General features: G+C 41.5%; 1 protein-coding gene across 2 annotated transcripts in view; it reads right to left on the bottom strand.

Moving 5' to 3' along the window:
* The window catches only part of LOC143032006 (mitogen-activated protein kinase kinase kinase 1-like), a 232513-nt gene that overhangs the window by 152982 nt on the left and 52221 nt on the right, over positions 1–27310 (bottom strand). For both annotated transcript variants that reach the window (XM_076196467.1, XM_076196476.1), the window contains exon 2: positions 12341–12394. In XM_076196467.1, coding sequence (XP_076052582.1) covers positions 12341–12394 — 54 coding nt within the window. The remainder of the gene's footprint in view (positions 1–12340; positions 12395–27310) is intronic.

Raw genomic sequence — 27310 nt, 5'->3', positions numbered from 1 at the left:
AACAAGAATCACGACCGAAGCGGAACCTAAATGGATAAACAAGGGCTTAACACCGGGATAAGTACAAGAATCACGACCGAAGCGGAACCTAAATGAATAACCAAGGGCTTAACACCGGGATAAGGACAAGAATCACGACCGGAACGGAACATAAATGGATAAACAAGGGCTTAACACCGGGATAAGGACAAGAATCACGACCGAAGCGGAACCTAAATGGATAACCAAAGGGTTAACACCGGGATAAGGACAAGAATCACGACCGGAACGGAACCTAAATGGATAACCAAGGGCTTAACACCGGGATATGGACAAGAATCACGACCGAAACGGAACCTAAATGGATAACCAAGGGCTTAACACCGGGATAAGGACAAGAATCACGGCCGAAACGGAACCTAAATGGATAAACAAGGGCTTAACACCGGGATAAGGACAAGAATCACGACCGGAACGGAACCTAAATGGATAACCAAGGGCTTAACACCGGGATAAGGACAAGAATCACGACCGGAACGGAACCTAAATGGATAAACAAGGGCTTAACACCGGGATAAGGACAAGAATCACGACCGGAACGGAACCCAAGTGCTACGATCTTCGGAAACACGAGTGATATGACCTTGCGTACATGTAATTCCTGCGTAACACTTAAAGAGAAAGCCGGGGGTGCCTCCGTCTCCTAATAGGCCGGAGGGCTTTGCATATAAGATCGGGTCGAGCTGAATGCCGCTCCGAAGTAATCCGAGGCTGTGAGAGCCCAAGCTCCGTTTCACGGCGCACGTCGTGAAAACATGACGTGACGCGGGGATTTGAGCAGGAATGTGTTTTCCGTCACACAGGAACAAAGAAGCCCCATGTCACGTTCCTCCTCCTCCTCCTCCTCCCCCCCGCCCTCATGCTGAATAAGATCGACTGGCGGCAGGCAACATAAAGTTTCATAGGTCAACTCTGAAGGTTTGTTGGATACTGAGTGACCAAAAAGTTGTGAATCGTCTACTGCCAAAACCCAAGATCGTTCGAGATCCAAACATTCAAGTCAAGCTTGAAGTTTCAGAATATATTCTCTTGTTGTAATATCTCCCAACAACCCCGGCCAGGCGGAAAGGCGGGCCAACGTCGGCCTAGAAGAAAGAAAACGGCGGCTTGCCTCAACTGACAGGGCTTTACCTTACCATGGGTTTTTCACTTCCCACGTCTAGGGAGTGGGATAGGAAGTTGGGGAGTATGATACCACCAACTCACCTCCCTCGGTCACGTGACCTTTGACCCAATGCGTACGTCTCTCCCTCAGCTAACATCGTCCCGATAACGGATTTGAACGAACAGTAATGACATGTACCACAAGATTCAAAACAACCTAACACCATACAAATACGGTTTGTTTGTTTTATTCTCTTCTTTTTCATGAGAAATGTGGACACAAACTGCATCAAATAGCGTAGGAAACAAATGGAGCAGATCCTAATGGGAATATACATCTCGTGTTTTTTTTTTCTTTTCTGAACGCCCCTGACCCCAAAAACTTAATCCGGATCGACCAAATACAAACCCATGCGTACATACGTGCCCCCTCATTATAGGACTGTTAATACAAAGTGTGTACACTGAAGAAACTATGACAAAGCATTGTACTTTAATTTGTAGAATCAAAATTCATGAAAGTAAATGGCACACCACAAAGTTTTTTTTACCAACACTGAATAATTATCTACTTTATTTCAGTCATCTGATATTCATTTTTCGTTTTTTTTTTATGCTTTTGAGACTCTCACATCTTGTTGCCAGAGGACCTGGACAACCCAGAAGAACGTAAATACCTGATAATAAATTTCGTTGACCCAAGAATAGTTTAGCTACGAAAACTTAATGACAAGAACCGTCGATCCACAATACGCAAGCACCCGGAGCCTTCCAGGGCGACCAAGAACCTGTATTAATTCAGACGTTATCTCCCTTCCAGAAACAATTCCCTCCAGAGACCTCGACCGGCACCTCGAGTTCGAAAAAAAAAATCGATGCTATCGAAGTGAAGGGGGGTGTCTGGAAGTCGTCTGGAACGAAAATGGCGAGATCCATCAAATGAAGACCTTTATGGAAACTCAGGCTGATAAGAGAGATAATTGCACATTAGTCTTCGGAAGAACGAGACAGTGATGAATGATCAAGGAGACGACTATCACTTCCCATCTGCTAAATTTAGTTCCGAGAGTTCGAGCAGGGCCACAGAAGGAGAGCAAAATGCTAAAAGGAATAGTTTTAATATTCATTCCAGAATCATAGTTCCGAGAGTTCCAGCAAGGGGCACAGGAGAGCAAAATGCTAAAAGGGCTAGTTTTAATATTCATTCCAGAATCATAGACTCTTTAGAGGATTTAATCTGTCTGGTGAGGTTGGAGTCCACATTAGAATGGAGTTGAGTGATAATTCCAGATACTGGAAAAAGTCTTTAAGAAAAAAATGAGTGATGAGTTACAATGATAAAGTATGCTACAAGAGACCTTTTGGTCGGTAATGAGATCAGATGAAAAAAGAAAAAAGGAAAACTGGATATTGATACTGCAAACTATATTACGTCCAACTGCCTCGACTGTAAGCTTACTAAATTAATTGACGACGCAGATGGCGAAGATGTTTCTACCTACAGTATTTCTAGTTCCTGAAAACTCAAGGCTATTAATTATTTCTAGATAAGAATTATTTCAAATTTAGATATTATCAATTCCCTTTTAAAGTCTAAAGGCTTGTAATAAATTTCCCCGTGTCTTCCCTATTTTTGGGAGATCTAAATGTTTTATGCGGTTTACGTATGCTTTGTTCCTCATATTTGGTATGATTCTTATGGCTCGCCGCTGTAGTCTGTCTAATCTATCAATGTAATTAATGGAATTCAAGAACCATAAGCATCCAGAATTCAATGTAGGCGGATCTCTTATTCTATGCGAGTTGAGTTCTATCAGTTATCTCTCGTACAGGACAGTAGCAAAGGCTTTTTCAAGGTCCATATATGTTAAACCCACATTACAGGTATTCCTCTTGTCGTACTTTGAGATGACGACCACAATGGGATGGAGTAAGAGAGATCTTATGAAGTTGTGTGTTTGAGAGAGAGAGAGAGAGAGAGAGAGAGAGAGAGAGAGAGAGAGAGAGAGAGAGAGAGAGAGAGAGAGAGAGAGAGAGAGAGAGAGAGAGAGAGAGAGAGAGAGAGAGAGAGAGAGAGAGAGAGAGAGAGAGAGAGAGAGAGAGAGAGAGAGACTAGAGAGAGAGAGAGAGAGAGAGAGAGAGAGAGAGAGAGAGAGAGAGAGAGAGAGAGAGAGAGGGGGGGGATGAGAGGAGTTACGAGCGTGGATGGGGGGAGTGGAATATAAATTGAAGAGAGTTAAGGAGATGTGCACTGCTGATAGTAATGTTCTCTAACTCTCTCGCCTTGATGACGCATTTGTAGATTCCGTTTTGACGTCAGGAAACCTTATTAAGCTTGAGCAGACGCTAGGCCTAAAGATAACCTCGATTAATTCCTTTCGCCATAATGGCGCACTTTATATATTTGGTTCTCAATGACGGCGAGTTATTCTATTCAGCTTTGGGTTGGATTTCGTGCTGGATGACGTCACGGGAATGACTAAAACAGCTGACGGAAGAAAAAAATAAAATAAAATAGAATAAATTAAAAAAATAAATAAAAAATGTCAGCCAGTACGGAAACGGTCAATTCATTCATTCCCGCTCTCCAAATTTAATCATTTTTTATTTTATTTTTCATTTATTTATTTCTATTCATATATCTATTCATTCTTAGTTATCTATTCATTTATCTATTCTTATCTATCTACTCATTTACTTATTCTCGTTCATTTATAAGCTAATCTATTTATCTATCATTTACTAACCTCTTGATTTGTTCTCATTTTTATATACATTTTTAATAACACAAGACGACTTCATTCAGCTTGAAGAAACGCCTCGTTTTCCTTTGTCGGGTTATTTTGTTGTCTACAGACTTCAGGAATTCGCAGTGAAATCCACAATCTCTTTTTTCCGTTATATGACAAGGGTCCCGCCCCTACAGGTGTCCAAAGGCAGGTGTTCAGAGGCAGGTGTCAGATATCTGAGGTTTTCTGGAGAAGGTGTACGTACCGAGAAAGAAGGTGTCTGTATGGCCTACACTCATAAGAACATAAGAATGAAGTTGACTGCGAGAGACCATAAGGCCTATACTAGGCAGATCTATGTTCATTACCACCTTGTCATCCCCGTCCATAAAGCTGTCTACCAGTTTCGTAAAACAGCCGATAGTTTCAGCGCTCACTACATAGTTAGTAAGTCTATTCTATTCGTTAACCATCCTATTAGCAAACCAATTCTTGCCTATTTCCTTCTTGAATCCTGGGTCACCTAAATAGTAAGATTTTAGATTTTTACTTTCATATATGGAGTCAAAAGTAAGATGAAATTACAAATAAATGTTTATATCTTTCTTTATTTGATTCATTCTGACTGTTTTCTCGTTATTTGTGGCCGAGTTTAAATTTATTTAATTTAACCTTATCTGACCTTAACTAAAACTATTTTTATTTGGTGAATTTTGTCTTTAGCATCCAAAAGAGTTTCTGATCGTCCTTCAGGAGAAAACATCGACTTTGTTAACAACATAACCAAGAGAATGGAAATAAGCTGAGGACTACAATGGAAATAAGCTTACATGTTTTTTTTTGTTTTTGTTTTTTTATCCTCGGCAATTGCAATTGTAATTTTGAACTATATGTTCTTTTCATTATCTGTATTTCAGGTATTTGATTCATTGCCAAATACACTTTTATTATTATTATTGTTATTATTATTATTATTATTATTATTATTATTATCATTATTATCATTATTATCATTATTATTATTATTATTATTATGTTGTTGTTGTTGTTGTTGTTGTTGTTGTTGTTGTTGTTGTTGTTGTTGTTGTTGTTGTTGTTGTTGTTGTTGTTGTTGTTGTTGTTGTTGTTGTTGTTGTCATTATTATTATTATCATCATTATCATTATTATTATCAATGTCAGTTTGAAGAATGATGCCAGTACTGTGTTCGCCAACTGACAGGCCGCTCGTATCCAGACAGTAACGCCTTTCAACGTCCGTCAGAAGAATTTTGTCATTCGGGTTCCCGCCATGAAAATGATGGTCCTACTTTATCTCTTTCGCGTGGACTGAGAGCGCATGCGCTAGGACATACATATCGTATAATTCCTGTTTTGTTTACACATAGAATAACGTGATGTAATACTAATGTTCATCGTGAGTTCGTGCCCCAGTCACAAACTTTATACACACCACGATGTGCACATATACACGTACACAATCATACACTACCCGTATGTATACGTACACAAACATACACACGTACGCACACACATACAGAGAAACACACATGTACATATACAATCACACTGAAAATAAACACGTATACACACACACGCACACACACACACACACACAGAAAAGCACATGTGCATATACAATCACACTGAAAATAAACACGTACACACGTACACACACACACACACACACACACACACACACACACTCACGCACGCGCGCACACACACACACACACACACACACACACACACACACAGAAACACACATGTACATATACAATCACATTAAAAATAAACACGTACACAAACACACATACACACGCACATACATACATACATACACACAGACATGCAGCAGAGGCGAGGCAAACAAGTAAATAAAGATTTGGCGAAACGTAAACAAACGGAAAAGTTAAATTTCTCAATCTTGGCAGAATCGAACAAAGGCTAACTTTGTATGCAGACTTTTGAGAGAGAGAGAGAGAAGAGAGAAAGAGAGAGATAAGAGAGAAAGAGAGAGAGAGAGAGAGAGAGAGAGAGAGAGAGAGAGAGAGAGAGAGAGAGAGAGAGAGAGAGAAGAGAGAGAGAGAGAAGAGAGTGAGAGAAGAGAGTGAGTTAGGGAGGGGAAAGATAGAGAGAGAGAAAGAGAGAAGAGAGAAGAGAGAGAGAAAGAGAGAGAGAGAGAGAGAGAGAGAGAGAGAGAGAGAGAGAGAGAGAGAGAGAGAGAGAGAGAGAGAGAGAAAGAGAGAGAGAGAAAGAGAGAGAGAGAGAGAGAGAGAAAGAGAGAGAGAGAGAGAGAGAGAGAGAGAGAGAGAGAGAGAGAGAGAGAGAGAGAGAGAGAGAGAGAGAATGAAAAGAGGAAAGGAAGCGAGACACAGATAGACAGACAGACAAACAGATATATAGATAAGCAGAAAGACACACACACACACACACACACACACACACACACACACACAGAGAGAGAGAGAGAGAGAGAGAGAGAGAGAGAGAGAGAGAGAGAGAGAGAGAGAGAGAGATGGACAGAAAGCCAGACAGATAAACAGACAGACAGACAGACGGAGAGATAAACAGATAACAGACAGACAGACAGAGATAAGGAGAGACAGGCAGAGAGAGAGAGAGAGAGAGAGAGAGAGAGAGAGAGAGAGAGAGAGAGAGAGAGAGAGAGAGAGAGAGAGAGAGAGAGAGAGAGAGAGAGAGAGAGAGAGAGAGAAACATGGCCGGTGGAGAATGTGGAGAGAAGATGGGAGCAGAGTAGTGACGGACAAACGAAGGTTGTCTGAGAGGAAAACTAAAGGAGGAGGAGGAAGGGAGGAAGGAAGGAGGCTGAGAGGGAGGCTGAAAAGTGACGAAAGATAATAGGAGCGAATGAGTAAAAGGGGTAAGAGGGAAAATACATACATTATGAATACATACGTGTATATATATATATATATATAATATATATATATATATATATTATATATATATATATATATATATATATATGTATATACATATGTACGTACATGTATACAGTACATACGAACATAATACATACATACATACTTCTCTCCCATATGAAGTGGATGACCTAAGAGAAAGTAAGAAAACAGAAGCTGAAAATGCGAAATGAGGGCAAGAGAGTGAGAATGAGGCGGTTTTGATAAAGCATTACAAACCAGAGGGAGGAAGGAAAGACAGAGAGAAACTAGGAGGGAGAAAAAACGATGATGAGAAAGAGAGATATAGGACTGGGAGGGACGGAGGGAGAGAGGGAGAGAGGGGGAGAGGGAGGAAGGAAGGTCGGCAGTCTTAAATTTCAGTCTCGTATTAACAGTTTTCGTATTTTTTTTAGACCATTTTCATTGTTCCACAATTATCATTTCTTTTTTTACTATAGGTATTTTTTTTATTTGTAATCTTAATAAAAACCATACTAGGAAGGAGACATGAATTAGTCCGTAAATTCTTAATTGATTCCAACTTTAAATGTTATTAGATAGAGAAATTATATAAACTGTTGGAGCAGTCTAACAATCTTGGCAAAATCTACGCATACAGGAATGATAAGATTAGATAATTGTGAGAAACTGTGTCTGAGGTATGAGAAATATAAACTAATTATTTTCCAGTATTAGTGTAGAAAACCCCCACTGTGTTCAGATGAATGTAGTATAGTTATGACTGTACGAAAAAAAAACATAAGCGTGACGTCATATCGTCGTCTGTTTGCCTGATCATCATTACTTTTTTATCCAATGACCATGACGGATGAAGACATCAGTTCTTTTCTTTTTATATACATTGTGTTTCAATTAACATATTACATATTAAAGAATTAATTCTGCGAATAATTGATTAATTTTCTTTGAAATTTCGTTTAAGTCGAATAACTTGGGAGACAAGACGCTGTCTATCTCAAGATTTTTCTGACTTCAGCTGCCCATCCCCAGACAGGTAATTTAGTGTAGATATCTGGGAGCTATTTCTGCCCACGCAAGAAACTTGCTCGAGAGCAACTTTCAATTTTCGAAACAATTTGACAAAAACTCAACACTTCACTTATCCATATATCATATATATATATATATATATATATATATATATTATATATATATATATATATATATATATATATATATATTATATATATTATATATATGTGTGTGTGTGTGTGTGTGTGTGTGTGTGTGTGTGTGTGTGTGTGTGTGTGTGTGTGTGTGTGTGTGTGTGTGTATGTGTGTGTGTGTGTATATGTTGAGACATTCTGATAGGCTGACGTAAGTGGAGTCTTAGTCTAAGTTTATTCCTGACTAGTTTCGCAGGTATTATATAATGATAATAATAATAATAATAATAATAATAATAATAATAATAATAATAATAATAATAATTGATAATGATAATGATAATGATAATAATAATAATGATAATAATAATAATAATAACAATAATAATAATGACAATAATAATAATAATAATAATGATAATAATAATAATAATAATAATTATAATAATAATGACAATAATAATAATAATAATAATAATAATAATAATAATAATAATAATAATAATAATAATAATAATGATGATGATGATAATAAATAAATAAGCAAATAGATGAATAGAGAAAAAATATATAACTAATACCTAGGTGTCTATGTGATTCGCATGCTTAAGCGTTCCTTGAAAATGTGATACAAATTGACTACATACTTAACACCTTCACAGCCAACATTATTAACAACCAGTTTAAAAAACAATATGTTCCAACACTGCAGAGACCGAGACGAGTCCAAGAAAGTGAGACGGGTTGTTAATGTGTGGAATTCGTTACCCTCAACTGTCGTTGAAAGTAACACAATAACATTTAAAAATCGCCTATATAAATACTTAGACTCTAATCCGGAAATAAAATATTATCCCTTGCAATAAAAGATCTGACAGCCCGGCATTTAATTGTAATTGGATAGGATAGTGGTAGCTGTAGTGTTAGTTCGCCTTCTATCGCCTAGTTACCCTGTTTTCTTAATTGTAGCTTAGTATAGTAAACACAAACAGCCTCGTTTGGGACAGTGGACCTACTGTTGTTTGTTCTTCCTTTGTGTTCCTTTGTGTTCCTTTGTGTCTTCGAGTTTTGTCTCGAACTCCGAAAGATCCTGTCCTTTTCCAAGAGTCTGACCTATTAACTTCTTCCCTTCGATTTGGGTCAGACTATCTCCTGCGGGTCTTTAGACGAATTCTAATCAGGTAATAGTTACCTCCACTGTTGATCAAGACCTCATTTCTTCCCTAACATGAGCCCTTAGTTGAATAAAATCGCGTGGCGCGAGGAGAAACAAATATATAAAGGGTATCATCAGGGAGCAAAGTGTTGAACTCCTGAATAACCTTTCATCTGAGATTTTGGTTACATATGTTTACTTCAGATGTCGCTTGGCGACTTTATCTAAATAAGGCAAACTCCTTCATGGCGTTTCCAAATGGTGGTCTAATCTTTATGTTCTGTTCTGGTTAAAGCAAACAGATTTTAGTCACACCGGAGCGCTTGTGTGTGTGTGTGTGTGTGTGTGTGTGTGTGTGTGTGTGTGTGTGTGTGTGTGTGTGTGTGTGTGTGTGTGTGTGTGTGTGTGTGTGTGTGTGTGTGTGTGTGTGTGTGTGTGTGTGTGTGTGTGTGTGTGTGTGTGTGTGTGTGTGTGTGTGTGTGTGTGTGTGTGTGTGTGTGTGCACGTGTGTGTGTGTGTGCATCCGACACTCTAGTCGACCAGTTTTGACCCTCGGAAGTGACCTTTCCCTGACCTTTTTCCATTTCTGTACCTAAGAGGTCACGGGGTTCTACTCGCTTCGCGGACCAACTTCTCCGTTTTCTATTCGCCTCTGGAAGAAGACAGACATCATCACAGACGCTATCACACTATTCCCGTCTGGACACCATTCCTGTCACCCAAATTTCATCACAACCGTAGTCCACAGTCCGGACAAATCCTCGTTTACTCTCATCAACCATAGTTCAATCTAATCAGTCAGTCACGACTCCTCCGCCTCTCCCATCGATGACGTCAGCCCAAAACGGACGAAAATCAGATTAACCAATCACAGCAGGGTGCGGGGTGGAGCCTTCATTGACTGATTACTTTGATTCTTTGACTCCATTTGACGTCATTACGGCCGCATTTGCTATAGAACGAACTCGCTTACATTAAATGCATATAAGGATTCGTCTCGCATCAGATGCGCCTCCCGCTCCGCTCACCAACCAACCGCCTCCGCTCCGCTCACCCACCAAAATCGGCCCCACGCGCATTCACGCACCACGGACCCTGTCGTTCACGCCATGCTCAGCCCCCCCCATCCCTCCCTAACTTGCCCCGTTCCCTCCCTCTCTCCTGCTATAGCTAAGAACCGATTCCTATCAGTTCCCGTAAAAAAAAAAAAAAAAAAAAAAAAAACGCCCTCATCACGGACACACGGAGCGAAAAACGGTCTACTTCCTCTTTCGCCCTCTCTCCCAAAATAGGATCTGATTTCGTTTGGGTAAGAGTCCCTGGGATGGGGAACAGGGAGGGGGGGGAGCTCCAGCTGTTTCTCCTAAAATGGTCTCTCTCTCTCTCTCTCTCTCTCTCTCTCTCTCTCTCTCTCTCTCTCTCTCTCTCTCTCTCTCTCTCTCTCTCTCTCTCTCTCTCTCTCTCTCTCTCTCTCTCTCTCTCGGGAAATTGGTCTCGCGCCGTGCCATAAGCGGTCTTCCTCACGAAAGACCCCCTACCTGAGTCTCATCACGATCTTGAAAGGACTCCCCCCCCCCACCTTGGTCTCACACTGTGAAACCGGAGATCTTCGGCAATAAAAATCCTGAGCCAAAGACTTCAAGAACCGCCAACAAAGCGCCCCATTACTTCGGACATTATCTCCCCACCTGGTTGGGGGGCGGGGGAGGAATACATCATTGCCTTTTTTGGGGGGGATTACCGAAATGGTACTCACTCATCTTAGGCGGCGATAAAACGAGAAGATAAATCGCTCCCTTATCTCTCTCACTATCTACCTATCTACGTACATACCCATCTATATCTACCTCTTATTTTTATCTCGTTGTCTGTCTGTCTCTCTATTCTATCTCTTCATCTGACTCCATAATTACATGTCTCTTTAATTGGGTGTTTATATATCTACCTACCCGCCTCTCTCTCTCTCTCTCTCTCTCTCTCTCTCTCTCTCTCTCTCTCTCTCTCTCTCTCTCTCTCTCTCTCTCTCTCTCTCTCTCTCTCTCTGTCTATATATTTTCATTTCTCTTCCAGTTATTCGTATAGACAGGGCATACATGTCCCTACATTCCAATTCATCTTCTTTCGTTACTTTTTTCTTTCTTCTTCCACATCCTTCTGTCATATTTGTGGCCATCGTTATCATTATCATTAACAACACAGCAACATCATCATCATCATCATCATCATCATCATCATCATCATCATCATCATCATCATCATCATCATCATTACCACCATCATCATCCTCGCCAACTCGACAATTTTTTCTTCCTCCTCCTCCCCCCTCCTCCTCCTCCTCTTCTTCCCCATCCTCCTTCTCTTCCTCCTCTGCATCGTCTTCTTACTTGAGGTTCCGCGATTTAAGCTTCTTCATAAAAAAAAAAACATTGTCACCACCTACACACCTGTCTAGCCTTCGACTTACTGTACATGGAGAAATTGATCAATTTTGTTGGGGCCAAAGTCAGAATATTCTATTCAGACGAAGGCCGGACCACCGCCTGAACGAACCCACCTCGGACCGTGACCCTGTTCTGGCTAAAGGTCACCCATACAACTGAATAAGATCGTAGGCCGCTATCCACAAAAATCCTTAACTTGGCATTGTCTTCAAGCACAAACGTGGTCATCAATACATACATAAAAGCACAGAATACTCTCGACTAAAAATATAGTCTAGATTCAAAGGAGATTTCCTTCTCTCTCTCTCTCTCTCTCTCTCTCTCTCTCTCTCTCTCTCTCTCTCTCTCTCTCTCTCTCTCTAAAAAAAAAATCCTGAATCAAGAAATAAATAAAAACCTTTCTCTAAGCAATTTAACAATTTTTCCCCCAACCCTGAATAACCAAAGATAATTAGATAAATTTAATAAATGAATAGGATAAATGAATAACAAGTGCATAATCTAAGAAGTTTAAAAAATCACTTAGATAAACTATTTTGTTCATCCACCCTCCCTTTTATAATAGTTCAAACAAGATCCCTTCCCTTCATTGTCGATAAAAAAAAACTTTCACCTCAAAACGAAAAAATAAATATATACGAAACTAGAGAAATATCCCTCTCATATCTGCGACTTTCTTCTTCTTCTTCTTCTTCTTCTTCTTCTTCTTCTTCTTCTTCTTCTTCTTCTTCTTTTTCCCCTGGAATAACCGTTAACGGTCAAATGATTCCGCTTAGTCTAACTCGTTTGGAGTACGAGCTTTTGGCTGACCTACTCACCTCTTTGCATGGGCTCGTTGAATTGTTGGTGAGTGAGGATGGGTGTTTGGCCACCTGCAACAAAGATAAAACAAAAATAATTAATTTTATGTTTTTTTTTCACGGTGAATTAATGATGTCGGTGGATGAGGAAATGATTGAAGAGGAGTGAACATGATAATGATGATGATGATGATGATGATGATGATGATGATGATGATGATGATGATGATGATGATGATGATGATGATGATGATGATGATGATGATGATGATGATGATGACGACGGTTATTATGATGGTTATTATGATGATGGTGGTGATGATAATGATAATGATGATGACGACGGCGACGACGACGCCAAAAACGACGATGAGTTCGACGTCTATCACCACGTTGACCACAACAATACCAACAGAATGAACAACGACGACAAGCGCAACAACAACCACAGAATAGCCAAGCCATCACATCGAACCGCTAAATAACGCGGCGTTATTACTGCGTATGTGTTTTCATCGAATAAGGAACTTCCTTGATTGGCTGAATCATTTATCTTATGCAGCTGAGAGTTAAAAACAACACGTACATTCATTCATTTGCTTGCTTATTTTATATCTATCTAATTTATCTATTTACTTACTCTTTATCTTTTTCTTTGCTTATTCGTCTGTTTATCTATATTCGAGAGGGGGATGTGAGGATTCAATGCCAGGGTTAAAGATTTCACGGCAGACTCGTTACTAAATCATCTTGTAAATGTCCTGAAGAGGAAGAGAGCTTTGGAAAAGCATTTCATGAAAAACAATATCATAAACACTTGTCCAAAAACGTTTCCTTGGAAACACCTTCCCTGACTTCAGGATTAAATCCCTGAAACAGGTTTTTCAGTACTTGTTGCCTTGTAACAGCTAAATATACAAAGCTTGTCTAATATGCACGGAGGTGAATCTTCGAGTGACGTCATATCGTCTTGTCCGGATCCGACGTTTCAAAATGTACCGTCAATGTAAATATGGACAGAATTTGTATACTTAGGTAATTTTCCTCTATAAAGAACTTTACTATTATGATGTGTACGAACCATGACGTCATATCGTGGAAATACATGAAAATCCGTTTTCAATTAGACGACTATTTTGTATCGTCATTGTAAATATGGACAGAATTTGTATACTTAGGCAATTTTTCCTCTATAAAGAACTTTACTATTGTGATGTGTACGAACCATGACGTCATATCGTGGAAATACATGAAAATCCCTTTTCAATTAGACGACTATTTTTCTCATATTTTAAATGTTATAATCGTTTACAATGACAAAATTCCATGTAGAGGTCGGATGCAGAAAAATACAATGAAAGAACAACGTGCACATTTACCCAAGAAATGAATAAACAACAATTCAAATGCAGTTACATAAATGTAGTTAATAACTGAGCAAAGAAACTATCCAATTCCTTCAGACTTCACTTAAAAATCGAAAATGTGAAATCTATTTGAAGAGACCTTTTATGAAAGCAAATACTACCTAAGATATGTGAAATGGGGCTTTGAGAGATAGACTTACAGGGTGCTCGCGCATAGTATTGTTCCTCCTCCTCCTCCTCCTCCTCCTCCTCTTCCTCTTCCTCCTCCCCTTCCTCCTCCTCCTCCTCCTCCTCCTCCCTATCTTCCCCTCCTCCTCCATCCTCCTCCTCCTTCCTCCATCCTCCTCCTCCTCCTCCTCCTCCTCCTCCTCCTCCTCCTCCTCCTCTTCCTCTTCCTCCTCCCCTTCCTCCTCCTCCTCCTTCCTCCTCCTCAATCTCATATCAAGTGTTAAAACTTCAAAATAGAAAATATTCCATTACTCAGATCGAAAAGGTCTTTTGGACATATACCACAATATTAAAAAAATATATATATTTTCTAAATTCGGATCCCTTTCCTCCCGAATTTTGGAGAATTCTAATTTTAGCGATTTACAGCGGAGAGAATTGTTTAGGAAGTCAAGACAATCTCTCTCTCTCTCTCTCTCTCTCTCTCTCTCTCTCTCTCTCTCACACACACACACACACACACACACACACACACACACACACACACGCGCGCGCGCGCGCACCACGACTCGACGGCGCAGTGGTAGCGTCCGCAACTGCTGCTACAGCGGCCCGAGTTCGAATCCCGCCCAGGGCTGAAATAATTTCAGTATCGCTGCGCTTCGAGTTATTACTCCAACTCTCGCGGGAGGAGTTGGGTGTGTGTGTGTGCTTGTAAAGTCACAGCCGTGCCCATTGATCGATCATATATGAGTTCTGATCTCTCTCCCGGGAAGGTAATAGCTGTCGATCACGAGTCCAACACGTGGTCCAAGACCATGGTGAATCACACACACACACACACACACACACACACACACACACACACACACACACACACACACACACACACACACACACACACAAACAGTTTTCCACACAGAGTGGTGTATGTGCAAAAACCTATACATGAATTTAAGAGCAACCTAGACAATGTAAGATACAAAGACGGAACACCACGAGCGTTGCTCCCCTTCCCGTAAGATACAACTCTGTAAATACACGCACGCAGTACAGTACAGGCTGGGCCACGACGAATGGTGGGCGTGACAACGAGGAAGGGGGAGGGGGAGGAGGGAGGGGATTTTATTCATTCCTATTGTATTCCCTGTTGTGACGTCACCGTGACGTCACCCTGACGCCACCGTGACGTCACTATTGTCGACGCGACGACAATGGAGATGTCCTTACGTCTTTGGCAAATTCAGCACATTGTCTTATTTTGTGCTTTTTGTTTTGGCTCAGTTCAGGGAATATATGAGAACGGAAAAGTGGGGGCGTTGGCAAGGAAAAGTATGTATGAGGGGGAGGAAAGGGGAGGAAAGAGAAGGAGGAAAGAAGGGAGAGGGAAAGGGAGAAAATGAAGAGAACGAGAAAGATATGAGGGAAAATTTTGGGGGAGAAGGAAGAAAGCGACTGAGTGAATGAGTGAGTGAGTGAATGAGTGAGTGAGTGAGGTAGGGAGGGAGGAAGAGAGTGAAGGAGGGAGGGAGGAGGAAGAGGAAAGTAGGGAGGAGACGTGGATGTTAACAGTGTAGCATTTGACGATGCGGGTAGCCAGCTTGCTTGCAGGAGGCACTGTTGATTATTCCCCATTGGGTGATTTGGGAAAAAGGGGTGGCTGTTCGCAACAGACCAGGTCTTAGATTCAATGAATGTAGAGTAGATGAGTGAGTGTAATGATGCCTAGGTTGGTGAATGAGTGAGTAAAGTCTTTCATGTCTTGGGCCCTATGACGTACACATCACAGTCGTTCCCTTGAAGAAAGCATCTGTTACTGGGAGATTGGTCATTCGGTTCTAGTCAGAGTTTAATTTTTTGGGGGGGGATATATTTCTGCAAAAAGAGGAACCTGGAGGATTTTCAAAGGCAGAGAACTTTTTTTTACAAAAGATTTAGGACACTATGTCGGTTATTTGTCTGGTCAAAGGAAAATGACCAAGAATTAGGTATACGTAGGAAGTACAGAATGCCGACGATAAATGCGGAAGTTGTGCGTTTTCTATCCACAAGAAAGAGACACCATGACTGAGCACAACATTCATGACAGCCTACAAAAGAGGGTATTACTAGTGATGACTAGACATACTAGTAACCAAAGCGTCGATTCATATACTAGTGACGAGCGGAAATACCGTACTTAGTCTATGTATACAGAGTGTGTCCATGTTTGTTGAAAATATTGGGAATCGACGTCACGTCGTTCTAACCTTTTCTATTGGACGAGGTGATGTGACGTTACTCATAAACCCATTATTCCTGTGCGTAGGCAGACGCTAAAACCCCAGATATTACGTAATTTTACATAGAAAATATCTTGTGACACTAAAACACCATTATACTTAGCGGCAATATATATATTTTTTTTCAATAATACTTAAAAGAAGGGGAGGTTTTCTTTACTTGAATAAAATTACCTGGTAACTGAAGTTTACACAACAAATCACTTGTTGGTAACTACGCCCTCATAGAAAAAAAAATCAACATTAACCACGTTATATAAGGAACAGAAAAGGAGGTAGAAGAAGAGGTAAGTATGAAATGGGAGGGACGGGGAGAGGTGAGGAGAGGAGGCGAGGGAGGGTAGGATACGCAGACGGAATATAAACGGACACAGGGAGGTATGATTCCTCGAGTTGATACACGAGTTGGGACGAGTCGAGCGGAGTCGCGTCCAAGTTCAGGAAGGAATGTAAAGAATCGGACGAGGACATCGTCCGAGGCCCAAGTCTTCTGGACACATCGGAACGTTGAGTATGTTACAAACACAAACATCCATCTGCCTCGACTTCCCACCTTTTTGTCATTCTTTTTTTTTCTTCTTCCACGAGACCTCACAACCCCTTCCTTCTCTCACTCTCCCCCTCCAACCCACTCCCTCCACCCCTAACACTCTCCCTCCCCCTCCGCTCACCCTAACCCTTCACCACGCCACTTCATAGCTACCGCAGAGGGAATTCAACACTCCCTTTGATTATATAGACATTGAAGTCCAGTGTGTGTGTGTGTGTGTGTGTGTGTGTGTGTGTGTGTGTGTGTGTGTGTGTGTGTGTGTGTGTGTGTGTGTGTGTGTGTGTGTGTGTGTGTGTGTGTGTGTGTGTGTGTGTGTGTGTGTGTGTGTGTGTGTGTGTGTGTGTGTGTGTGTGTGTGTGTGTGTGTGTGTGTGTGTGTGTGTGTGTGAGATTCACCTTGGTCTTTGGATCACGTGTTGGACTCGTGATCGACAGCTATTTCCCTCCCGGGAGAGAGCTCAGAGCTCGTATGACCGATCTATGGGTAATGCTATGACCTTACATGCACACACACACCCAACTCCTCGCCCATGAGTTGGAGTAACGACTCGAGGCGCAGCGATACTGAATTAATTTCAGCCCTGGGCAGGATTCGAACCAGGTACCGCCGGCACCGCCGTACTGACAGTCTGGGACTCTACCAAACATGTGTGTGTGTGTGTGTGTGTGTGTGTGTGTGTGTGTGTGTGTGTGTGTGTGTGTGTGTGTGTGTGTGTGTGTGTGTGTGTGTGTGTGTGTGTGTGTGTGTGTGTGTGTGTGTGTGTGTGTGTGTGTGTGTGTGTGTGTGTGTGTGTGTGTGTGTGTGTGTGTGTGTGTGTGTGTGTGTGTGTGTGTGTGTTGCGCGCGCGCACGTAAACTATATGACATCTAATACCTGGACATACTTGGGATGCAAGAAAGGAAGAGATGAGGAAGCCAAACAGGAGGAAGGAAAGAGGAGGAGGAGGAAGAAGAGGAGGAGGAACAGGAGGATGAGGAAGAAGAGGAGGATGGTGAGAAGGGGGAAGAGACTGAGAAGGAAAGGGAAAGGAAAAACAAGGAATGGAGATAGAGGGAGAGAGAGAGAGAGAGAGAGAGAGAGAGAGAGAGAGAGAGAGAGAGAGAGAGAGAGAGAGAGAGAGAGAGGAGAGAGAGAGAGAGAGGAAAAGAGAGAGAGAGAAAGAGAGAGAGAGAGAGAGAGAGAGAGAGAGAGAGTGAGAGAGAGAGAGAGAGAGAGAGAGAGAGAGAGAGAGAGAGAGAGAGAGAGAGAGTAGAGAGAGAGAGAGAGAGAGAGAGAGAGAGAGAGAGAGAGAGAGAGAGAGAGAGAGAGAGAGAGAGAGAGAGAGAGAGAGAGAGAGAGAGAGAGAGAGAGAGAGAGAGAGAAAGAGAGAGAGAGAGAGAGAGTTAGAAACTTGGGTGTGGGAGCAACCGCGAGACAATTGGAGACAGAGCGACAGAGGGACAAAAAGGAGAGAAAGTTCGCCCAAATATTCACGGTGGATGGGTAAATCCCACACACATACACGCATCCTCCACTGAGGGAGGCGTCTTTCATCATCCGAGAATGATTCGTAAAGTCTTCCTAGTTCTCAAGAATACGCAGTGGCTTGAACTCCTTCTTCATCGTTGGTTAGACAGTCTCTTCCACTTTCAATCCACATATACCCTCCGGGATTCCTCCTCTCCCACTCTCCCCTCCCTCCCTCCCTCCACTTTCCTTATCGTTTTGTATTTTCTTCCACCCTATTTCCGTTAGCCGCCCTCATGTCAGATGAGAATCACTACTCTTTAGTCAAATTAGACATCAGCGCACCATCCCTTAAACTATGGTTACATTAGTCAACGGAATGATTGGATTCCTGTGATTCAGTTGGATTTCGTCCAAGGTTGGAGTATTTGGTTTGGAGTCCAAGCTTATGGTTGGAGGAAAGATGCCTCCAACCATACCATTTGAGTCCTTGCCTTGGATGAGATCTAAAGGATCCAACTGAAGGCCTATGTTAACAGTATTTATATTTACGACATATTTGAAAGAAAAAGTATACAGCTTATTCAGTAATAAGAGATTAATTATTCAATAGTATAAAGTTATCTTGAAATAGGAAAGAAAATTTGTATGAAGTATTTAGTGACAACAATTAGTCGTTTTACTACCGTTGCGGTGTAAACATTTGTTTTGTTTGATACGAGCTAAACTACTTCTCGTCGTGGTGGAGAGGGAAACTAATATTATTCATGCTATTCATGTCTCCCTCATCTTGGTGTCTTGTCTTCTAATGAGTGGCGACGCTAATTCCAGCAATTCAGCAAAGTTCTTCCAGCACATTCGGTGATAATCATAGAAGCCTTGTTCATCTTCAAAGACATCTCTTTCGACAAGTTGCTGAAAACATTCTTGGATTTTCTAGCTATCCACAGCTTCACCCAATGTCGACTGTGTTTCTTTTTTTAGGCAGTCATTAATGCAACGACATCAACAGCAAGAATGGTAGTAGCAAGGGACAGTTTCACTGCGGTAGTGACTTCCATTGTCGTCCTTTTTCAGAGAAATGTGCTGGCTGCGTTTCACAGGAGTGTTGTTCTTTTTCTTTGTGGTCTGTTGATTGTTTTGACACAACGTAAATAGAAGAGGAATAACTCATATAAAAAGCTGACGGGACAGTAACAGATGGAACATGTCAAATGTATCGTGTAATCAAACAAAAGCAGTTTGGTTTTCAGTGTTGCTATGATACTTACATCCCGTGACAACTAGAACGCACATGATACTGTACTCTAATTCTTGTCACATTTTTATTCCTCATTTTCCTCCTATGGGCTAAATCTATACGTTTTCCTTGGTTTTTATTTTCATTTTTTTAAACTACGAATATTACATTTAATTTTTCCATTGCTGCCTTGCATGCAGAAACATAAACATCTCCAACGGCAAGGTTGGACTCGCCTACACTAATCCAAAGATAAGGTTGGATAAATGAATGCTTGTCAGGCCATAAGGGTGGATCAACGCACACATACATATATATATACATACACACACACACACATATATATATATATATATATATATATATGTGTGTATATATATATACATATATATATATATGTATATATGTATATATACATATACATATATATATATAATATATATATATATAGATATAGATATAGATATAGATATATACATATATATATGTATATATATATATGTATATATATATATATATATATATATATATTACCTACGCTTGAGGAATAAAAATGTCTGGATTATCCAGCGTGACTATTGTGGTTTGGCGTGAGTGTTCTTTGGGTGGATGTACTACATTCACGGTTTGATTCGAGGTGCTTCAGTAGAAGTCACATCTCGACTCGTGGTTCTCTTATATTAATAACATTTCTAGCTGGCAGACAGAATAGAATATGTTAGAGCAGCGTTTCTCAACCTTTTTACCCTTGCGTAACCTTTAAAATAAATTGCATGTCTCAAGGAACCCCTGCGCAAAAAAAAAAAAAAAAAAAAATATAAATATATATATATATATATATATATATATATATATATATATATATATATATATATATATATATATATATATATATATATATATACCATATCTTTCTCACTTTATTTTCATCGTAATAATAGGTCAGATAGGATGATGTCTATATTACAATAACCAAGAATATGCCGTGCGTGTTTAATTATATTACGTATATGAAATTAAACAAAAAATCAAAAGTGCATTAGCTTATCTCACTTGTTCTCGCGGAACCCTTAGGGACCTTTTGCGGAACCTTAGGGTTCCGGGGAACCCTGGTTGAGAAACGCTGGGTTAGATTCTGTGCATGCATAACACAAAGGTCGACATTATGATCTCAAATTCCCAGTTTTTAATTGTGTTATTTGGCAAAGACTTGAGATCGTCGCTTGTGTGATGTCAGGTATTGTCTGGTTTGGTTGAGTGGTACGTGATTTTAAAGGTTCGACTTCGGTCCTTACGAGGTTCTAAGGTCGCTAAGCGACCCCACTAAGGATGGGGTCTTTCTTCAGTTGATTAAAATCACCTGCCGCGTTTCTTTAACAAAATAAAAAACCCGTACTGGAGACAGTAGTTCCTTGAATCGGTTCTTGAAGAAGCTTCAGGTCTCGATGAAGAGGAAGTTTTAGCCAATTCGTGTTCTCTCTCGAGAACTAAGAAGACCTCACCAATCATTCTCAGGTAATGAAAGACACTTCCTTTGGTGGAGGATGTGTGTATGTGTGTGAGATTTGCCCATCCACCGTGAATATTCCGGCTCGCTTTCTCTCTTTTTACCTCTTTTCCGCTCTCTCTCTCTCTCTCTCTCTCTCTCTCTCTCTCTCTCTCTCTCTCTCTCTCTCTCTCTCTCTCTCTCTCTCTCTCTCTCTCTCTCTCTCTCTCTCTCTCTCTCTCTCTCTCTCTCTCTCTCTCTCTCTCTCTCTCTCTCTCTCTCTCTCTCTCTCTCTCTCTCTCTCCCCTGCTGCCAGCTCCCTCCAAATAGCACCACCCCCACCTCTCACCACTCACCCTCCGCCACCCCTCCTCCACTTCGTCCTGGGAGGCGACTTGCTTCCATAAATGGAACACATTCCGTTTTCTACGATGTTTCGTTGAAATAGCCTCGTCTATCTTATTTCCTTTCGCTACACATTTCTTCCTCCCCCTCCCCCTCTCCTCCTCGCTTCCTCCTCCCTCCTCCTCTTCTTTCTCATCTTTTTCTCCTCCTCCTCCTCTTCCTCCACCTTTTCCTTCTTTTCTTGTTCGAAGACACGTTTTCCTTACCCAAGCCACCTCTCCCTCCCTCCCTCCCCTTTCATTTCACACTCCCCTGCCCTCCCTTCCTCCCTTACTCACTCACCCCCTCTTCCTCCCTCCCTCCCCAACCAATCTCTCTCTCTCTCTCTCTCTCTCTCTCTCTCTCTCTGTGTGTGTGTGTGTGTGTGTGTGTGTGTGTGTGTGTGTGTGTGTGTGTGTGTGTGTGTGTGTGTGTGTGTGTGTGTGTGTGTGTGTGTGTGTGTGTGTGTGTGTGTGTGTGCGTGTGTGTGTGTGTGTGTGTGTGAGAGAGAGAGAGAGAGAGAGAGAGAGAGAGAGAGAGAGAGAGAGAGAGAGAGAGAGAGAGAAAGAGACAGAGAGAAAACGCCTAACACATGCATATCTTAACCAAAATGTTGACCAAGACTTCTTTCTCTAAACAAAATAAAACCGATTTGAGTAAGCCAGACCAAAGAGTGTAAAGAGCTTCAGAAGTGGTTTGCCATCATCCGAATAAAATCACCTGAAACCAGAATAAAATATGTAAACATCATCATCAATGTTAAGGGAGTTAATCGAGATGACCTTCACCTAAGTCTTGCTCTGCCAAAGTCCCTCAAACTAAAGAAACTCGTTAGATCTTCGGAAGAACTGTGTCAGTACAGAACGTCATCACAACGAAATCACAGTCATACTCGTATATTAGTCAAAACAAAAATCTGTAGGGGGCCTAATAGTAGAATCTTGGCACCAGGACGTGAAATCTTTGTTTACATTATCTCATCGAATGATCCCAAGGCTTTGCCTCCTAGTGGCCCTAGGATCTACGTCATTTCCGGTCTTGGCTGTGATTGGCTGGATCGTGTGGTGTGTGTGGGCTCGGAGAGTCGACTCGCCAGACCCTAACAGCTTTATTATCACTCAGGCGCCCAAAGTCACAAAATGGCCGTCCCGTCCCACAATGCGGCGTTCGTTACAGACTGAAAACTTCTTAATTTCCTTTTCCCACGGTTATGTTGGTATTGTTTTTATTTACATTTTACGGTATACAAATAATCCTATTCTGAAACGTAAACTACGTATTCATTTTCAGTCTACACTAAAAGAATCGTGATTTGTTTGTTTAAACGTAAACAATGTCGAAAAAAAAGTACTGCGATATTCACTTTTTTTAATGCTGGAACATCTTGAACTCACTTTTCAATACTTAATAACCTTCCATAAATGAATAGTACATAAATTCATAAATAGCCCCTTTCGTCTACGTATAGATACTCCTTATTCTTACTAAGTACCAAAAAATGACACAAAATAGAACAAAAACGTAGTGTGACATTTGTGTGACGGCAAAATGACACGGTGAATGACCATATGACACTCCACGCTCCAAATCCAGACGACACGCCATATCTTTGACACACCGACAGGGAGGTACAAATACTACAATAATACAAAATACATGTCCTGGATTCAGTTTATTTACTGTGAGAACAAAAGAACAAAATAAGAACACTGGAACAAAAATGTTCCCGTTGCTGTATTTTCGTTTTCGGAGGAGCTGATTTGCCGAATCTTTCAGTGACGTCATGTCGCTCAACTGTGCCCATACAAGCAAACTGAATCTTGGACATATATTTCGTATTTCTGTAATGCTTGTACCTCTATTGGTAGGGATAACAAGCAGAGCTGGGCGCATTCCTCTGTGCGTTCCTCGGGGTCCTGAGCAAACCATGCCAGTTAGGACACCGAGGAACGCACCTAGGAACGCACAGAGGAACTCGCCCAGCTCTGGTAACAGGACATTCGGACCACCCTGTGCATTAACTGACACATGCAACAGAGGCGAACAGGCTGGACCCGAGACAACGGAACATAATAACATAGAACATAAGAATGAAGGAGACTGCGAGAGACCATAAGGCCTACACTAGCCAGTACCATGGCCATTACCAGCCGTCATCCCCATCCATAAAGTTGTCTAATCGATTCTTAAAACAAATTATATTTTCAGCACTCACTACGTGGTTACTAAGTCTATTCCATTCGTTGACCACCCTATTAGTAAACCAGTTCTTGCCTGTTTCCCTCTTAAATCTAAAATTGTCCAATTTAAATCCATTACTGCAAGTCCTGCCTTGTTGTCTTAATGTGATGACCTTGTTTGCGTCACGCTTGTTAAAGCCTTTGATCCACTTGAACACCTCTATTAGATCACCCCGCACTCTGTGTCTTTCCAGAGAGTGGAGGTTAAGGTGCCTAAGCCTCTCCTCGTAAGGTCAATTTCTGAGTCCATTTATCACTTTGGCCATTCTCCTCTTGGCATTACAAGCATGTGACACAAAACATGAATATAGTAAACTTTTTCTATTCGTTCACCCTCAATTCCCCAGTCCATCCATTTCGTTTTATTCAGCTTCCATCATACGACCTCTTAACCGGAATTCACTTATGAATAAGTGAAAAAAGTACATAGTTCATGTCCAACCAGGTATAATCATCTGTCCTGCCTGCATCAAGTATCTATATATATGTATGTATATATATATATATATATATACATATATATATATATATATATATAATATATATATATATATATACATATATATATATATATATATATATATATATATATAGTCACATGAAGAAATGTCACCCCAGAACGCCCACATGAAGAATCGTCACCCCGTAAGATACCACCAGAAGAAGTGTCACCCCAGAACGCCGAATATCAACAGTGGAATAAAGACTAGGTTGAATGAGGGTTATGCTTATTGTCATCAACTTGTACAACCGAAGAATCGTAAACCCAGGATGACCTACATGAAGAATTATCACCCTAGGATAGCCCACATGAAGAATTGTCACCCTGTTGAAGTCTGGGGTAACGATTCTTCAAGTGAACATACATACTGTATATACATATATATATATATATATATATATATATATATATATATATATATATATATATATATATATATATCACAAGACGAAAATGTAGTTGCACATTTTGAAAAATGTTTTAAATAACCCACTGTCGGAGAAACAAAGCAAAAGAAACAGACGAACTGTATATTTCGACCACTACTCTCCTCTTCAGAGGACCACAGTAGTGGTCGAAATATACAGTTCGTCTGTTTCTTTTGCTTTGTTTCTCCGACAGTGGGTTATTTTTATATATATATATATATATATATATATATATACATATATATATATATATATATATACAGATAGCTATACACACACATACATATTGCTATACACACACATACACATGTGCTTGTTTGATTATCTATTCTATCTCCCCACTCAAGCGATTCGCCCTTGTCACTGTCCTTGGCCTTATCTCCGTGACTGTCTAATGACACCAAAAGAGGAAGGAGTGAGGAGTGGGGGAGAGGGGGTCCGAAATTGTTGATGGAATTAGCGCAGCCGCAAAACAACTCTTTCCGTACCGCTTGACGTCTTTCCAATTGAGTTCTCCCACTCGTCCGACTCTTGTTCTTCTTGGTTTCCAAAGTCATCGACGGCGGTGTTCCATTCGACCAGAGGCTTCCGAGGACCCAATAAATCCGAACTTGTAAACTAAATAACCCGATTCAGAACCCCCTACATGCCTCCCGATGCTACGAAAAAGAAACTCACTCTTCCTTCCCTCCCTTCCTCCCTTCCTTCCTTCCTCATCCTGTGGGATCTTCGGGTCTTCCACAAACAACTAAAGCACCGAGTCGGGGTCTCTCGACCCAACGACCGCCAAACCGGAGAGGAAGAAGAGGAAGGAGGAGGAGGAGGAGGGGAGAAGGAAGATGAGGAGAAGATGGAGGAGGAGGAACACATAGGAACACACAAAGGAAGAACAAACAACAGCAGGCCTATTGGCCCTAACGAGGCTGTTTGTGGAGGAGGAGGAGGAGGAGGAGGAGGAAGAGGAGGAGGAGAGGAAGAGAAGGAGAAGACGGAGGAGGCGGAAAAGGAGAAAGAAAAGGAGGAGGAGGAAGAGAAGGAGGAGGAAAAGGGGGAGGAGAAGGAAGAGGGGATGGAGGAGGAAGATGAGAAGGAGGAGGGGGAAGAGGAGAAGGAGGAGGAAGAGGAAGAGAAGGAGGAGAAGAAGTAGAAGAAGAAAGAGAAGAAGTGGGAGGAGGAGGAGAGGGAGGAGGAGGAAACGGAGAAGGAGGAGGAGGAGGAGGAGGAGGAGGAGGAGGAGGAGGAGGAGAAAGAGGAGGAGGAGGACGAGAAAGAGGAGGAGAAGTATAAGAAAGTTTGGCAAAGTGACCCCTTAGGCACGGATGATTGCATTAGGCTGAACAAGATAATTGACTGAGATTATCTGGCGTCGACTCAAAGTGTGAATGGAGTTCCACATTACCGAAAGAGTTGGACCAGAAGGCTTCGCTTATTTCTTCATTGAACAGAATCACGTGACGCTGGTCATAACAACAAAAAAGGTCGCCATTGTAGTGAAAGTGCCACCGAAGAGAGAGTCGAGAGGGAAACTGCTAAGCCGGGGAACTTGCAGACTTGAAGAACAGAAAACGGGAATGTCCACCGCTGCCACCACCGTCACCAACTCCCTAAGTGAGATTAAACACCGACGAAGCTTCCTTCCTCTTCGTCCTTCTCCTCTTCCTCCTCCTCCTTGTCCTCCTCCTCTTCATCATCATCATCATCATCATCATCATCATCATCATCATCATCATCATTCTCTCCCACCTCCATCACGCCAACACCATCGTCAACAGAATCATGTCATCACGCCATCTTCATCCCACGCATTTGATTTATTATCTCTGTGTACCTCCTCTCCTTCCTATTCCTCTTCAGTCACTATCCACATCTACATTTACCCATTCCTCTTTCTCTCCCTCCTCCTCCTTCTTCTCCTCCTCAGTTATCATCTTCTTATCTTCTTCTACGTTCTCTTTCTTTCTCCTTTCTACCACCTACTTGTCATCCCCACCGTTAAAATCTCCCTCCTCATATTTTTCTGCCTCTATTTCTCCTCGTCCCCAGAGCTCACAATTACCATTACAATCTCATCATTATCTTAATCATCACCACATTCTCCTCATCTCCTTCATTCCTCCTCCTAATTCTCACCATTATACTCGCATCATCGTTACAATCATCGCAATTGCCTCCTCCTCCTCCTCCTCCTCCTATCCTCCTCTTTCTCCTTCTCCTTCTCCTACTCCTCCTCATCATCATCATCCTCTTCCTCCTTTAGTAAGAATCCAATGTAGACTTCCCTCCCTGTGATCTTTGCCGATGTCCAAACTTAACCTTCACAAGCAGACACATGGAGGAGGCAGTGGAGGAGGGGGGTGGAGGGGCTAGAACGGGGAAGAAGAAGAAGAAGAATAAAAAGAGTATGACAGAGAACTACAGAAGAAAAGAACATGGAGAAAAGGCATTTGAAGTGTAGGAAGAGGTGGGAAGAAGAAGACAAGAATTAAAAACAAGTACACGATATGTTAATAAAGACAAGTGTTTAAGATACAGTTGAAGGGTGTGTGTGTGAGAGAGAGAGAGAGAGAGAGAGAGAGAGAGAGAGAGAGAGAGAGAGAGAGAGAGAGAGAGAGAGAGGAGAGAAGAGTGGAGAAGAGAGGAGAGGAGAAAAGAGAAGACAGGAGAGGAGAGAAGAGGGGAGGGAAAACAGAAAAGGAGATGAGAGAGAGGAGAGGAGAGGAGAGGATGGGGAGGGGAGGAGGAGAGAGACGATGAGAGGAGAGGAGAGAATAAAAAATAGAGGAGAGAGAAGAGACAGAAGGTACAACGTGAGAAGAGAGGAGAGGGGTAAAGAGGAGGTAGGAAAGAGGAGAGAAGAACGAAAAGGGAGGAGAGAAGAGTGAGGATGTGAGGAGA

Source organism: Oratosquilla oratoria, chromosome 1, assembly GCF_046742065.1.
Source record: "Oratosquilla oratoria isolate Oo_2021 chromosome 1, ASM4674206v1, whole genome shotgun sequence".
Classification (NCBI taxonomy): Eukaryota; Metazoa; Arthropoda; class Malacostraca; order Stomatopoda; family Squillidae; genus Oratosquilla; species Oratosquilla oratoria.
This window is presented reverse-complemented; position numbering and strand designations above follow the sequence as displayed.